Genomic DNA, 16,838 nt, shown 5'->3' with positions numbered 1-16,838 from the left:
TAGTGCCTTTTATATTGGTGAGTTATTTTGATGGAATGGTCAATGTCCAATATTTAACTTTATCGCTAATATCGGTCAGTACTATGCCTATAATATTGTGCATCCCTAATTTCTAGATATTATTGTTTAGATTTATTTAATTCTATATTTTGCAAAAACAAGAAGTTTCTTACTCTCAGATGAGACAAACTAGGCTATTGGTTGACACTGAATATTGACTTTATAACGAGTATTAACTGTTAAATGAGCGAGGCAGCAAGTTAAATAGAAACAGCTTAATTTTGTATACTGTACCTCACAATGCATGCTTCTTTTAGCTGTTTTGAAGTCACATCTTTAGTGTGTTGCAATGAATCTGCTGCAGTTTTCTGGCTGATGTAAAACTTGCTGAGGGATCTATGAACAAATTTAATGTGTTCAAATAGATGTTGCCATTACATCAACCTGCAGCAGGCACCCTCATTCGGAGCTGTATCTCCTTCCAATAATGCCCCCCTCTCCCACAGGCTTTTGCTCTTCAGAGTGATGCTGCTTAAGTGTTGTGCATCTCAATCCTGTTAGCATCGAACTTGGAGCAATTTGTTTGTCAATACTCAGAAAGGCAAAGGGAGAAAAATCTGAAAATACAGCAACAGATACCGTAACCCTGGAGGTTGGGAAGGTTAATGGGCACGCATCATCCACAGACTCGTTTATCATCGCCGGCTCTGTCTTCTTCACCTTTCTAAGCTTCTGGTTGTCAGCATGCCTGTTTGAGCATCTCTTTTCTTGCTTTTTGTCTCTTCTTTTTTAAATCTGTCACTACTTAACTTTTCCTCCCTGCTTGCTCTAACCTGCTCAGAGAAGTGCAATACTAAACCCGCTGCCCGGACGAACCAGGTTCGACCTCGGGAAGCTCCATCTAAAAAGCAGCAAAGTGCCACTGTGCCCACTACTGCCAAACCTACTGGGGGCACCAGCACCCCAACAAAGCACAAAGATGCTGCCCCTGGAGCTAAAAAGACAACCAAAACCGCTGGCAAGACCGGCCCGGCAACACAGGCTAAATCTAATCCACGGCACACTAACGCCACAGATCGAGGGCTTGGTAAGTTCAGCTCGATGACGTTTAAGCCTGTTGAATGTTGCTGCCTTCCTGCATGGTCAAATAGGTTTGTATCATTGTGTGAGGAGAAACAAAGTTTTCTTTAAGCAATTCTCTTAACAACATGCAGTATAGATAAATATATTTAATTTCTGTATAAATTTGTAATTGATGGTTTCAGTAAAAAAAAAATTACATTTTGCAGCTTCTCAAAATTAGCGCTCGGCTGCAGTCTTTTTTATTTATCACTAGAAATCTAATAACAATACAACCAAGCTTATTGAACAACGTTTTTTTTGTGCCATTAAAACGACACGGGAAAAAAAAATCTTCTATTAAGATTACAGTACTTGCTGCCGTACACGTCTCATCGCTGCATTCATTCATTCAACCTTTATTTAGACAGGTTAATCCCATTGAGCCTTGGGGACTCATTTACAAGAGATACTTGATTAATAAGTATAAGTCACATCAGTCCAAAAATGTCTAATAAAGTGGAAAAAAAAACATAAATAAGTTGTTTCACAGTATAAGTTGCATCTTTTGCATCGGCCAGTGGCCCTCACCCCGATAGTCACTAAATGCTTAAAAAAACTGGTCATGACCCACATCAAAACGACCGTCAACATCAAAGAGGACGACCCTCATCAGTATGCATACTGCGAGAACTGATCAACAGAGGATGCCATCTCCTCTGTGGTCCACACTGCGCTCAACCACGTGGAGCATAAGGACTCTTATGTCCGTATGCTCTTTGTGGACTTCACATCTGCCTTCAACGCCATCATCCCCCAAACCCTGATGGACAAACTATTCACACTAGGACTAAGCCCCTCCATTTGCAACTGGGTACTAGACTTCTTAACAAACAGACCACAGTCTGTGAGGATCCACAACATCTCCTCCTCCACCATAACCCTCAGCACTGGCTCTCCTCAGGGAGGTGTGTTCAGCCCTCTCCTTTTTACTCTGCTCACGTATGACTTTGCAGCTACCCATCCAGGCTGTCATATTGTAAAGTTTGCAGATGATACAGCGGTGGTGGGATGCATCACAAACAATGATGAATCCAGCTACAGGCAGGAGGTGGAACACCTGGAGAGGTTGTGCAAAGAGAATAACCTTCACATCAATGTAAAGGAGATGATTGTGGACTTCAGAAGGAACAAACACATCTACACCCCCCTGAACATCAGAGGATCTTCAGTGGAAGTGGTCTCATTCATTCAACTTTTATTTAGACAGATAAATCCCATTGAGCCTTTAGGACTCATTTACAAGAGAGACCTGATTTCAACAAAGAATGATGACAACAATGGACAACAGCGACAACAATAGACAGTTATAAAAAAAAGCATACAGATTTTTTTTTTAAATATAAATAAGATGGCTTTAAAAAGTAACAAAAAACAGCTGGATTATAAGGCGAATGTAGAAAACTAAAAACAGGAACATGTCTGCAATGGTCCCTGCCAGGAGTCCCAACAGATTCTTAAAGCCACTTAGAGAGGTCAAGGTCGAGAGCTTCAGGTCTTTTTGTAAGATATTCCATACCATACCATACCACTTTATTTATAGAGCACTTAAAACAGCAACAAGGCCAACCAAAGTGCTGTACAGACAAAACAACAGGTAACCCACAAAGCAAAATACAAAATGAGGTAAATCAGAATATAGACATAAGAACGATGCAGATAATGACGACAAACCAGTGTGGAGCATACAGGATCAAAACTCATCTGGTGTTGAAAGCTATTGAATAGTAGTGAGTTTTTAAATGGGACTTGAAAACCGAGAGGGAGGGGGCCTGTCTGACAAGCAGAGGTAACTCGTTCCAGAGTCTTGGTCCTGCTACAGAGAAGGCCCTGTCACCTCTGCGCTTAAGACGAGATCCTGGAACTGTGAGGAGCAACTGGTCCGCTGACCTCAGGGAACGTGGAGGGACATATGGTTGTAGCAGATCAGAGAGATTTGGGGGGGGGGGCGGGTCAGTGATTTGTAGACATACATCAGTATTTTGAACTGGATTCGAAAGTGAACCGGTAACCAGTGCAATGAGGCCAAAACTGGTGTAATGTGCTCTCTTTTGCCTGTACTGGTTAAAAATCAGGCTGCTGCATTCTGGACCAGTTGTAGTCGTGCAATGGAGGTCTGACTGATACCAAACAGGAGTGAATTGCAGTAATCAAGCCTAGATGTAATGAATGCATGTATTACTGTCTCCAGGTTATTTTTGGACAATATGGGCTTCAGTTTAGACAGCCGCCTCAGATGGAAGAAACACGATTTAACAATCATGTTTACATGATTCCAGGAAACAGGAGTGGAGTAGGAGAAGGCCCTCTTGCCTAGTTCAGTCCTCGTTGAGGGAACACTGCAGGTAATAATGTCCTGAGAGCGCACGCTGTAGCTACACTCATGCAGAGACATGTAGGAGGAGATGTATGAAGACAGCAGACCAAGAAGTGATTTAAAGATGAAAATGCACCAGTGAGAGAGTCTGTGTAAAGTTAATGATGTCCAGTTAACCAGTGAATACAGGGTGCAGTGGTGGGTACGATAATCACAGCCAGTTCTGAATCTTAGTGCACCATGATAGACAGCATCCAACATCTGCAGGGTTCTTGTAGGAGCGTTCATGTAAATAATGTCACCGTAATCAATGGAGGGAAGGAAGGTCACAAATACAAGGCGTTTCCTAGCATTCAGAATTAGACAGGATCGGTTAGACTGTTAGTTAGACAGGATCTCCAGCTACAAGTACTTCGGTGTACACCTGAATGACAACTTCAGCTGGGGCAACACCACCACCAGCCTGATCAAGAAAGCCCATCAGAGACTCTACTTCCTCAGGCGGCTGAGACGATCTTGACTGGGAAGCTCAGTCCTCACCTCCTTCTACAGGTGTGCAGTGGAGAGCATCCTGTGCTCCAGCATCAACGTGTGGCATGGAGGCTGCACAGCTGCAGAAAGAAAAGCTTTGCAGAGAGTGGTGAAGGCTGCACAGAAGACTGTTGGAGTCAAGTCTCCCCACCATCACAGACATCTACACCTCCAGATGCAGGAAGAGAGCCACCTGCATCATGAAGGACTCCACTCATCCAGCACACACACTTTTTGCCCCGCTTCCCTCAGGAAGGAGGTTGAGGAGCATTAAGTGTTGAACCACTAGACTGAGGAACAGCTTCTACCCCGAGGCTGTTAGACTCGTGAAACCAGGATAATCACATCATGTTGCTGCTGATCTGTTTCATGTTGATGTGTTCATGCGTGCTCATCTGCTCACACAGACTCATGTTCATGTTCATTCTGCTGTTCGACGTAATGTTTTCATGCTATAGTGCTTAGTGTATATTTAGTTGATGTTTTTCTTAGTTCATATCTTAGATGCTAATTGTTTTTCTTTTACATTTTTGTTGTTGGATGTAACTGGGACCCTGTGTTCATAATTTCATTCCACCACTTGTACCACATGTGGTGTGAATGACAATAAAGAATCTCTGACTCTGATCTTTTATGCGTCACCGCTGACCACCCAGAAATGTGGGCCTAAAATCGATTGGCTGCCAAATGGCAAAGTGGGAGCGTGCACGGAAGGACCCAAACAAGAATTTAACAAGATTAACACTTAAAAACAATTATTTATTTTCTCGAAATTATAGTAAAGGTATTTCTCAGTTGAACTTTTCCTTAATAAATGCACTTTAATGGTCAAATCAGCTGCAATTCGCCTTGCCGCCCAGGCGAAATGCTGCTGATTTGACGTTTGCTCCAGGAGTTCCGGAATGAGACAAAGGTGGCTCTGTATGGCAAGTCAAGTGTCTCATTAATAGCCACTTTTACCTATTAATGAGACATTTGGCTTGTCATATTACTCGAGGGCCCTCTAGCGGCCGAATATGGTAGTAGTCAATATTTTCCATGTCAGAATGAATGAAATCGTAAGATCTCAGCCAAAAATTTTTTTTATAAATATGGGGGAAAACATATATTAGTCGCTTCAGTGTATAAGTCGCAGGACTTGCAAATTTATGCAAAAACGTGCGACTTATACGGTGAAAAATATGGTATAGTGTATTGGAGCGTTTCCCTGCCTTGAAAGTGTCCTTTACGTGTTAGACGAGATCACCAGTCACGCAACTGCACAATGTTTCATTTATAATCATGTTTTCTGAGAAAGCAGAAGTAACTGTGTATTTGCAGCTCTGGAGTCACCTCTGGTCCAACACGTTTGTGTGTTGGAGAGAGAGAGAAAGAGAGAGCACGAGTGCGAGTCAAATCAGTTCTGCGTGGCTTTAACTGTGATATGTTGGTGTGATTTTTCATATAATAGTGTGAGGGCATGCTCCTCCTCACCCAGTATTTGTGTGTTGTAACATACAGCATGGACCAAAGGTGCAACACTGAGCTCATATTACCGCTTGTGAGGTCTGTAGTCTTTTCTGAAGTTTGAAGCTACTAATAAGTGGCACAGAAGTTGTTTCATTCCTGTCTGACTTGCACATTCATGCTCATTCTTTACCTCGGGCTCCTTTTGCCAACACACAGACAGCACAGACACAAGAATGGCTGCTTCATTCAGTTTTCCTTTAGGTATTCTGTATTTTTCAGAGATGGTTCAGATTTAACAAAGCGTCAGTGTTTCATGGTCAAGATGTGGTGGATTGCTTAAACACTTTGTGCTTCAATAATTAAAGGAGCCACTGTAGATCGTTGTTTGTGTACAATTTGGTTTTGGACTATTCATATTAACTATAATACCAAAGATCAAACTTGTTCAAGGTTCTTTATTATCATTCGCATCACATGTGGTACATTCTACCCTGAGGCTGTTAGACTCATGAATATCTAATCAGGATAATCACTGTGAAAAATCATGTTGCTGCTGATCTGTTTCATGTTGCTGTGTTCATTCGTGCTCATCTGCTCACTCAGACTCGTGTTCGTGCTGCTGTTCGACGTAATGTTTTTATGCTACTAGTGCTTAGTGTATATTTAGTTTTTTTTTTTTTCTTACTTCATATCTTAGATCTTATTAACATTTTTCTTTTACATTTTATTGTTGGATGTAATTGGGACCCTGTGTACACAATTTCGTTCCACCACATGTACCACATGGGGTGCGAATGACAAATAAAGAACCTTGAAACCTTGAATGTGGTGGAACGAAATTGTGTACTCAAGGTCCCAGGTAGCAAAATATAAAGTATAAAAAGAAACTGTATATATAGATCAAAGATATACGCTAAATGAACGCTAAAATATCTAAGATATATGCTTATAATGTTAAATAATACAGTATATTAAACAGCAGCCTGAACATGAGTCTGTAGTGAGCAGTTGGGTATGAATGCAGCAGCATAAATGCAAGAGATCAGCAGCATGGATAATCAGCAGTACAGTTAAGTCATATATCACCACTTTAAGTGGCATTACAGTGACTTTTATAGTTAGGGATTTATGAGTATAACATCTTCAGGGTATAAGCTGTTCCTCAGTCTAGTGGTTCTACACTTAGTGCTCCTCAACCTCCTTCCTGAAGGGAGCGGGGCAAAAAGTGTTTGTATGCTGGGTGAGTGGGGTCCTTCATGATGCAGGTGGCCCTCTTCCTGCATCTGGAGGTGTAGATGTCTGTGATGGGGTGGAGACTGACTCCAACAGTCTTCTGTGCAGCCTTCACCACTTTCTGCAGAGCTTTCCTCTCTGCAGCTGTGCAGCCTGCAAACCTAACGTGGCGTTCTCTCTCAGAAGGCATTGCTTTTAAACTTCCCAAAATGTCTCCTTTTGTGATCATCTCCCCTCGTCGATCTACTTTGCCACCTAACGTTTAACTGTGGCCGGCTTAGAGGCTTGTTTGAGACGCTTTGAATAAGAAATGAACTTCTTAATCGTTTTAATTGATCAGCTAGCCAATCACTATGGTCAAAGAGGTTTGGAAGAGCCAGGAGCTAAAACAATAAGTCTTTTCACACATTCAGTGTGACTGGCTTTGGTTTGCAGTGGGTCTTTTCCATTATCTCGCAGCACGATGGTTTATGTTCTCCCTGTGCCTTCAAGGATTCAGCTTCCATCTGCAGTTCAAAGATGGACAAGTGTTTTGGACAGTAAAGTATTAATTAGGACCATCTGTGAAAGTTTATGGCTCTTTGTCTTTGTGATGGACCAGCAAACATGATAGATGGTGACAAGATCCTGCAGCACTGTGTTATATTGTAACATTTTAAATATTTGATGTCTCTCTAACATGTTAATGGACATAATGCAGGCTCTTTTAAGTGTCTTATATAGCTGGCAAACATGAATATTAGTCTTGTCCTCTTGTCTTTTTGAAGCAAGCAGATAAATGTCTAACACACAACAATCACAAATATCAGTTTTCAGGATTACATTGCGGATTACCTGGAGTACTTTAAATGCTGCTGCTAAAAACACGTTTTCTGCTCCAGTTTTTATGTTTTTTTAATTTTCACACCAGTGATGGGACTTCTGTCAATCAAACACGATACAGCTGGACAGTGTCTGAAATTTCTTCTGTTCTTTTTCCTTTTTTAGTATTGTATTACAGATTGCCTTAAAAAACATTCTCAAATACATTTTTATTTGGACCGGAGTTTATTGGTGGAACAGTCAGATATTTTGAATGCAACCTGCTTTTCTTAAAATTACCTAAACACCTAAATATATTTTCCGTTTTTTAATTTTTATTTTTCAGCCAAATCCTCAAATCCAAAGAAGACGGGATGCACAGCAAAAACTCCCCCCGTCTCCTCATCTACGCCTCGTTCTCGAGTGCCTAAGGACACCGCAGCTCCAGCAAAGGCTAACGGGACAGAGGCAAAGGCCAGCCGAAAATCAGACACTCCGACTTCTTCTTCTGTACCTCAGAAACACTCCACAGAGACTCCTAGCCAGCCTGGGGAGTTAAAACCCTCACCACCTCCCTCGGTCAACAAGCCTCCTTCATCTAAAGCCTCAGGAAATGAGGCAGAGGGAAGTCGGGCAGCTTCTAAACCTGATCTAGAGTCTAAACCAGCTCCTGGTAGCTCAACTTCAGGTGAAGAGACTCACAAAGGGACTGCTGCTGACACCAGAGTCCAGTCCCCCCATATCAACATGGCTACAGAGGACACGTCCTTCACAGAGGGAGAGACAGAGGTTGGCACACGGCAGGAGAAACAGGAAAAGACCAAAGGGGAAGAAGTTAAGAAGAATGGAGAAACGGAGTGCGGTGTAGAGAATGGCCAGAGGTAAAAGTCTTGTTAGAACATGCAACTTTATAACTTCTCACATTCTTCATCTCCTTATTTGTATCTTGTTTTTAATTAGCTTACTGCACAGACTGAATGAAGCTGCACGATGATTTCTTATTTTCAGGCATGATTCTTCACAGGTTGACATAAAGTTTAAATACTTTGCCTATGACATGTCAAAATACGTCATGATTATCATTGCAAGGTTTTCCATATAGCCTGTCTTTAGACTTATTTTTGCAACTGGTTTTTTTTAATAACATTGAGACTCTTTACTGTACTTTAAGCTTCTATGTTTTGGTTGTATACCGTATTTTCCGCCGTATAAGTCACATCAGTCCAATTATGCCTAATAAAGTGAAAAAAAAATATATATATATGTCGCTTCGCCGTGTAAGTCGAATCTATTATGCGTCACCGCTGACATGTCGCGTTGGTTACACATCACCGCTAACAATCTGGAAATGTGGGGCGGTGTAGTGCCAAAAATTGATTGGCTGCCAAATGGCAGCACTGGAGGACTTTAACAAGAATTTAACAAGATTAACACTTAAAAAAAATGTTTTGCTTGCTCGAAATTATATCAAAGGTGGTCCCAGTCTAACTTTTCCTTAATAAATGCACTTTTAATGGTCAAATCAGCTGCGTTTCACCACGCTGCCCAGGCGAAATGCAGCTGATTTGACGTTTGCTCCAGGAATCACGGAGCAAAACGAAGGTGGCTTGGTATGGCAAGCCAAGTGTCTCATTAATAAAAACTTTTACCTATTAATGAGACACTTGGCTTGCCATATGACTTGAGGACCGTCTAGCAGCTGAAAATGGTAGTGTTAAATATTTTCCATGTCAGAATGAATGAAATCATCAGATCTCAGCCAAATATTGTGTTATAAATATGGGGAAAATGTATATTAGTCGCTTCGATGTATAAGTCGCAGGACTTGCAAATTTGTGCAAAAAGATGTGACTTATACAGCGAAAAATACGGTACTGCTTAGTGGGGAAAACTGTTTGTGACTTCTCCGACTGATGAAGCCCTTCGGATGGAGGGCGAAACGTCTCGACAAAAAAAAAAAGAAGCTGTCCAGATGACCTGTCTGAACATTGTTGGATTTTTTTTACCTGGATGATTGAGCATGAACCTTGATAAAACATTTTTATGACTTTTACAGCTTGCATCAAAGCAAAAGCAAAAATGTTTAGTTTTCCATTTTTTGGGTTCATTGAATGCAGCATGACTGAAATTAACTATGCGAGCAGCAGATAAAGTGGAAGAAGCAGAATTTAATCAAATATGAGCTGTAAAAGTGCTTCTTTGTCACATCTGATCCACTCACATGAATTTTTTTAACTTAGTGGACTCAAAACAGAATTATGTGAATTTATTTTTTTTATTTTCGCCATTTTAGCCCGTTAATTTTAATCTAATAACTTTTTTTTTCGGTTAATAGAAAAAAAAACATTTTGTGTCTAAAACTTGTTTACACTCAGAACAAAGTTCATGCGCTCATGCTGGCCTGTTTCTGGCTTCTGCAGGTCGGAGGAGGGCGCCACTGAAAAACCGCACGGTCCTAGTGTGAAAACTGAGCAGGCTGAGGTCACCATTATCCCCGACAGACCAACTTATAGCCAGACCAGTGACTCTGATTCTGATGGACCCATCCTGTATCGGGACGATGACGAAGAGGAGGAGGAGGATGAAGACTATGAAAACAGTATGGTGTTCACGTTTTGTTATATACAGTAGTTCACTGAACAGCTCAACTGAAACGTGACAATGGACATTTGTTAGAGGAGTTTCATTAAAATGGTTTTAAATGGTGCCTTTAGTCAGACGTGCTTGTTCGTCCTCAAGGTTTTATTGTGTGAATGTTCATAAAGCATTCACTTATGTGATCCTTTTTTCTTCCGTACAGTTATCGGCATCTTTCTCATTCCACAATTTTTGTGCTATTTCAACAAATCATTTATCAAAACATTCAGAAGAAGGGTGCCATGACTTTTTGTATTGGTGCAACTTTAGCTTTTTGAAATATTTAGCCTTTTCTGACACTTTTTTTTTCTAATAGAAAATGAATTGAGTTCATTTTACATCCTTAAGATCTTTAGATCTGTTTACAACCTTTTACTGCTCCTTTTACATTTTGTTCTGGTTCAGCTTCTTTCAGCTTCCTTGTGCAATTTATTTTATTTTTTCAGCTACTTTCAGCTAATTTCAGCTGTTTTTTGTTTTTGCTTCAGCTTTTTGGCTCCTTTCAGATTATTTTTGCTAACTATAACATTTTTTGTACTTTTTCTAACTTATTTCTGCTAATTTCAGCTTGTTATGCACCCTTCAGCTCCTTTCTGCAAGTTTCAGCCTTTTCTGATATTTCAGCTACTATTTAGCTGTTTTATGCTAATTTTAGCTTCTTCAACTAATTCCACATTTTTTGCATGCATTTCAATTTTTTTTCAGCCTAATTCAGCACAAATTTGCTCTCTCTCAACTTCCTTCTTGTAATTTTAGCTTCTTTCTGATTTTTTTAGCTACTTTTCAGCTGTTTTATTCTTGCTAATTTCAGTTTTTTTTTCTTCAGACAATTCCCACTTTTTTGTGCTTATTTCTGCTTCTTTCAGCCTAAACTGGGCAAACATGTTTTTCTCTGCTTTCTTCTGCTAATTTAAGCTTGTTCTACCTTTCCAGCTAACTTGTTAGCATTTTTTTTAGCTAATTTCATCTGTATTCAGATAAATTCAATTTTTTTTTGTGGTAATTTCTGCTACTTTCAGCCTAATTTACTTATTTTTTTCCAATTTCAGCTTGTTTTGCTGCTTTCAAGTTATTTCTGCTACTTTCAGCTTTTTCTGCTGTTTCAGCTACAATTTTTATTTTATTTTTTTTTGGCTAATTGAATATTTGTCAGCTAATTCCACATTTTTTGGGCTCATTTCAGCTCTTTCTGCTTCTTTCTGGTATTTTAAGCTTCTTTCTGCCTTTTCAGCTACTTTTTGCTAATTTAAGCCTTTTTTTTAGCAAATTTCCCAATTTTTATGCTCGTTTCTGCATTTTTAAACTAATTCAGCAAATATGTGTTATTTCTGCTCTCTTCTACTAACTTAGGCTTCTCCTTCCATTTCAGCTATGTTTTTTTTAGCAAGTTCTTCAGCAATAAGCATTCACACTGCATTTTCGCAGGAAATGCAATTTCTCTAGTTTTCATTTAACTCACCGACCCACACTTTAACTTACTATAACTCTAATGTAAGACAGTTTATACATTTCATTTTGCATCCTGCTCATTTTTAGGTCTTGTTAGTATAAAAAGGAAAAACTGTTAACAACAGAATAAAGAAGTTATCCAACTATTAGACTATGTATAATTATTTGTCTACAAGTGATCAAATAATTCAGATTTCTGTCTGCATGATTTGTCCACGTGAGTGTAAAAATGGTCAAATTTAAAACTTAAGTGCAGCTAAAATTTTTAATTTGTGCATTTTAGAAGACGTTCTTTGTTCATCTGTAATTAAAGCTGATCTACTCTATAAATAATCAAGTTGACATAGTTGATGTGCTTTAGTGATGGTTAAATACAATCTCCCATATCTCAACAGTTATTTATTTATTTTTTTCACAGCTTCAAGGATCCTGTTTCTAACCGTCCCTCTCCCTTTCTGTTTCAGACTCTCTGGCCAACAAGATCCGTCGACGAGACACGCTGAACATTAAGCTTGGCAACCGACCGAGCAAGAAAGAGCTGGAAGAGAAGAACATTCTGCCAAGGAGCTCCGAGACCGAGCGGCACGAGCTCCGCCAGCAGATAGGCTCCAAATTAGTCAGGTGCACACGAGAACGCTGTGAAAGTGTGAGCAGGTGTTCCCTGCCATCATCAGTTTGGCTTAGCACTGTGATAATAACAGTTTGTTAATGATTATTTTAATGTGGTTGTGGGTGGTGTAACAGTACAGATCACACACAGACTGAGGGCAAACTGCCTTTGAATTATTGTTGAAACGACAAAAAGAGAATGCTGTTGTGTTGTTTCCACATAATCTAGATAAAATGGTTAAAATGTTTAAATGTCCCTTCTAGAAAAGTGAATGTATTTTTATCGTTTTAGGCGTCTGAGCCAAAGACCCACAACAGAGGAGCTGGAGCAGAGAAACATCCTGAAGCGTAAGTTTCCATCAGTCCCATCAGACGCAATTAAACACATTAAATGTCATGTTTGCAAAATGTATGGACTATTAGAATATTGCATATAAGTGGAGTTGTGTTTCATGTAACCGTTGTTAAAGAAAATGAAGTGAACAATGAGTGTGTTTTATTTTTTATAACTTTATAGGATAGTAAAGTCTTCTACTTGTTGGTCCTTGCTTCATTTAGCACCTAAATCTGAGCAAGCAGGAGACTGTCAGAGCTGCTGTAACACGCTTAGCTTTAACGGAGTAAATAAATTAGTCAGGAGCACAACGAGAATCTTCTTTCACAGATAATGAGCTCAGAATGGGAGTTGGCTGTCTTGTAATTTCATTATACAATTTTGTGTTGTGTAACGATAAATAAATTGAATCTTCAAAAAAAAAAGGAAGAAGAAAAACTGAAAATACTAAATCACTTCCTCCGCATGTTGTTCCAAAGGCACAAACTTCTCATGATCATTTTGTTAAAAATATTATTCACTTTATTTAATTAAGTTTATATAGATTCCAGGTATGATCCTTTTTCAGTGAAATGAGTGTGTTTTAGGTTTGGTAGCTGCTGTGCTATCAGTGCTTATACGCTCATAATATGTCTCTGATGTGACAGAATAACTTAACGGCACTCATATTTACAGCATGACATTTCATTTTGGAAAAAGAAACTAAAAAAAAGAGGCAATAAGAAGTTGTGAGACTTCGTTGTGACATATTTTGCTTAGATTTCTCTAATTGAACCGCTTCACGTCAAGGAGTTTATCCATTGTGGCCGGAGCCGCTAACTCTGCAGCGTTCCTCCGCCTGCACCAGCTGAGTGCAGCAAGCATGCACGGGGGGACTCGCTGTTGCAGCTCTTAGAAATTTAACAAGATTAACACTTCAAAACAATTGTTTGTTTGCTCGACATTATAACAAAGGTATGTTTCAGTTCAACTTTTCCCTAATAAATGCACTTTAATAGTCAAAACAGCTTCATTTCGCCTGGGTGGCGCAGCACCATCCATCCATCCATCACGGCTGGAGCTGCAAGCTCTCTAGCGTTCCTCCGCCTGCACCAGCTGAGTGAAGCGAGCGCGCACTGGAAGACTCGCTGTTGCAGTTCTTAGAAATTTCAAGCATCAGTCAAAAATTGCGTTATGAATATGAAAAAAAAAGCATATAAGTCGCAGGACTGACAAATCTATTTAAAAAAAAAGACTTATACACAGGAAAATACGGTATGTTTATGCAAAAATAAGCACACTGCACTGCTCTCAAAGTCACGCACAAACTTGAATCTAGCAAATCACATGTATGAAATGACTGAACTTTCTGCATGCAGAGAAAAATGAAGCTGAGGAGAAAGAAGCCAAGCAGGAGATTAAAAGGAGACTCACAAGAAAGGTACCCTAAACACCACACACAAACACATGCATGCATAAATACAGATAGGACACTAAATTTATCTTGCAGCATAATGTTGCCATTTTAGGCAGTGAAAGTTTGTTTAAAAAAAAAAAAAAAAGAAGAAGCTTTATTTGCAGATGGGTCCATCTAGTGGACACTTGTGGAAGTGAAGTTTCTATTTGAACTTGGAAAATGGAATATTTAAATCCTAACTACTAATACAGTCAAAACAAAAAAAAAAAAGACAAACGCTATGATATTATTTTTGCCGTGTGTGTTTACTTATAATTTTCCAGCCCTGTCCCTGTACGTTTTGTGTGTGTGTAGCTGAGCGTGAGGCCGACAGTGGCAGAGCTCATCGCTCGGAGGATTCTGCGTTTTAACGAGTACGTGGAGGTGACGGATGCCAAGGATTATGATCGGAAGGCAGACAAACCGTGGACGAGACTTACTCCTGCTGACAAGGTACTGCTGCTAAAAGCACTGCCGAGAGTTTTATAGAGAATGCTTTGTATTCAAGTTTAAGTGCTGTTTTTACATTATGAGCTTAAGTATTTTATAAGATAATGAAGATATAAAAAAACAGAGTGTGAAGAGTGCATTTCCTTTTATTGTTGTTTGTTAAAATTCTTTGCTTCTATGAACCTACTTTATATCAGCTGCTTAAAAAAAACACATTTTCTTCTATGGCTGCAAGAATTTGACCTTGTTCAGTCACAAGAGCACAACCAAAGTCAGACATTGATTATCTTCAGCTCCCAGTTTGCAGTGTCACTTCATCCCAAAGGTGCTCGGTGGGATTTAGGTCATAGCTCAGTGCAGGCTCTTAAAACTTGACCATACACGAAGTCCACAACTTTGCAAGCTTTACTCTGTCCACCTGTTTGGTTACTACTAGGGATGCACGTTATCGGCTTGGTATCGGTATCTGTCGATATTAGCGATAAAGTTAAATATTGGACATCGGCCATTCCATCAACATAGCTCACCGATATAAAAGTCGCTGTTTTTTTAATATATATTATATATTTATTTATTGTTACATAATTTTCAGCCCCCTTTTTGGCATCTGCACTTTGTAGCAGGCCAAATTGACAAAGACAATGCAGAATAATGTAGTATTTTAATTACACAGCAGAGAAAGCTGTGTAGTCTCTGTACGTAGGGCTAGGAAAAACATATATATTTGTATTAGTATCGGTTATCAGCCAACAAGTAGATTTCCTTAAACAGAACAATAAATAAAGAGTTTTAATTATTGAGCATGGTTAATTTTAGTCAAGCCTGCCCCCTGATGTTCATATAAATAACTACATGATAAATATAAATGTAGAAGATGTGAAATAACTTGTTAACTGTAGTGCTCGGACTATGCACTGGATGTGATGCTCAGCTAGAACACTAAACTGTAACTTAGTGTCTGTAAAACAGCAGCAAGCAAACTGAATTATAGCCATTTTATGCTGTATTATCTGGGGTGGCCATCTTCATTCCAAAGATTAATTCATTATAGATGTATATCTTATTGTTGCTTTATGAAAAAAATTATAAATTTCTTTACTAGTTCATGAGATATTTTAGATATAGAGATATTTCATGAACACTCACAGGCACAGACAAGTACATGCCAGCCCACATTTAATGTCAGTGTCCAATTACAATAATAAGAAAAAATATATTCATTTATTTAAATAAGGTTTTCGTTGTTCCATCAAAAATTATGTTTTTACAGTTGACCTAATTTATTGTAGATTCTTAGTTTAATGGATTGTTTGAACGAATTCTAAATTATTTGTTGGACGATCGTGTGTTTTTTTTTTTTTGCAAGATTTTATTCATTAAACAGGCTTAAATAAAGTTTTGTTTTTTTTAATCAATAAATAAGATTTATTTTGGTTCATTGACGTGTTTAAAATTTTTTCAAAACTTGTAATTGTGTCAAAACTGGTGGGTGTGTTGGATTGGAGAGAAATGATAGATTATAATTGTATGTACTGTTGTACTACTTGTGTGTTGTGTCCCCCAGGCTGCCATCCGTAAGGAGCTGAACGAGTTTAAGAGCCGAGAGATGGAGGTTCATGAAGACAGCAAACAGTTCACCAGGTACCCACACGAGTCGATGGCCTCCTCCGTTTAACCCGACTCCCAAGCTTCATTAGTCGTTTGTCTCAGCAGATCTTGCAGTTTATTAGCGCTCACTGATCGATACAGATATTATTCTGGCCTCCTAAGGCTTTTCCCACAATCCTGATTAAAGTCGTGATGGGTCAGCTTCAGTTCATTAGCTGCAGGCGTCGAGTGCGAGTGAAGTTCAGGTTGTTTCTCTCAAACCTTATTACACTGTGCGGTCAAATAGGTGTTCTCACAGAGAAAACTGCAAATAAACCTTTTTTAGATCAGGTAAAAAATAAACTGATCCCCTGCAACAACTATGTGATGTTTTTTTTCTTCTATTATCTATTATCTTGTCGTTTTGCCTTTTGCTAGAAAACAGCAGATGTAACTTCCTGCAGCTACCAAGCAGAACATTTGTCAGTTTTTCATCTGTTAGCTTTTATGTCATGATTGTAGAAAAAGTGAACCAGTAATTGTGAAACAATGTGGCAACCCTTATAGTTTTACACTATTTAGATAAATGCTTTATTTTCAAAGTGCTGGGCAGCTGTTTAGGGAAGCTAATGCACAAAATTTAGTTCAGAATTTCTGAAGCTGTTTAGATTCACCAACAAGCTACCTTTTTCCCCAAATGAAAATTGTAGCATCAAGAAATACACTCGTCTTTGCTTAAATGATTCAAAATGGCTTCTTATTCCACTTTATTGCTTGTTAGCAGAGGTTAACAGAGGGTTCTTCCAATACAGGATTAGTTTTATCACAAAAGTATACAGTAGTCCCTCATTTATCGCAGGTGTTAGGGAACCAACACCCCCCTCCCC

General features: G+C 39.1%; 1 protein-coding gene across 1 annotated transcript in view; it reads left to right on the top strand.

The window, feature by feature from the left end:
- phactr2 (phosphatase and actin regulator 2) overlaps positions 1 to 16,838 on the top strand; it is a 43,600-nt gene that overhangs the window by 23,594 nt on the left and 3,168 nt on the right. The window contains exons 5-11 of the mRNA XM_037679688.1: positions 7,797 to 8,331; positions 9,871 to 10,049; positions 12,001 to 12,157; positions 12,438 to 12,493; positions 13,838 to 13,899; positions 14,230 to 14,367; positions 15,929 to 16,005. Of these exons, the coding sequence (XP_037535616.1) occupies positions 7,797 to 8,331; positions 9,871 to 10,049; positions 12,001 to 12,157; positions 12,438 to 12,493; positions 13,838 to 13,899; positions 14,230 to 14,367; positions 15,929 to 16,005 (1,204 nt within the window). The remainder of the gene's footprint in view (positions 1 to 7,796; positions 8,332 to 9,870; positions 10,050 to 12,000; positions 12,158 to 12,437; positions 12,494 to 13,837; positions 13,900 to 14,229; positions 14,368 to 15,928; positions 16,006 to 16,838) is intronic.

The sequence above is a fragment of the Nematolebias whitei genome, chromosome 1 (genome assembly GCF_014905685.2).
Source record: "Nematolebias whitei isolate Nwh7 chromosome 1, NemWhi1, whole genome shotgun sequence".
NCBI classification, from domain to species: Eukaryota; Metazoa; Chordata; class Actinopteri; order Cyprinodontiformes; family Rivulidae; genus Nematolebias; species Nematolebias whitei.
Note: the sequence above shows the minus strand (reverse complement) of the source record. Positions and strands in the feature narration are given on the sequence as shown.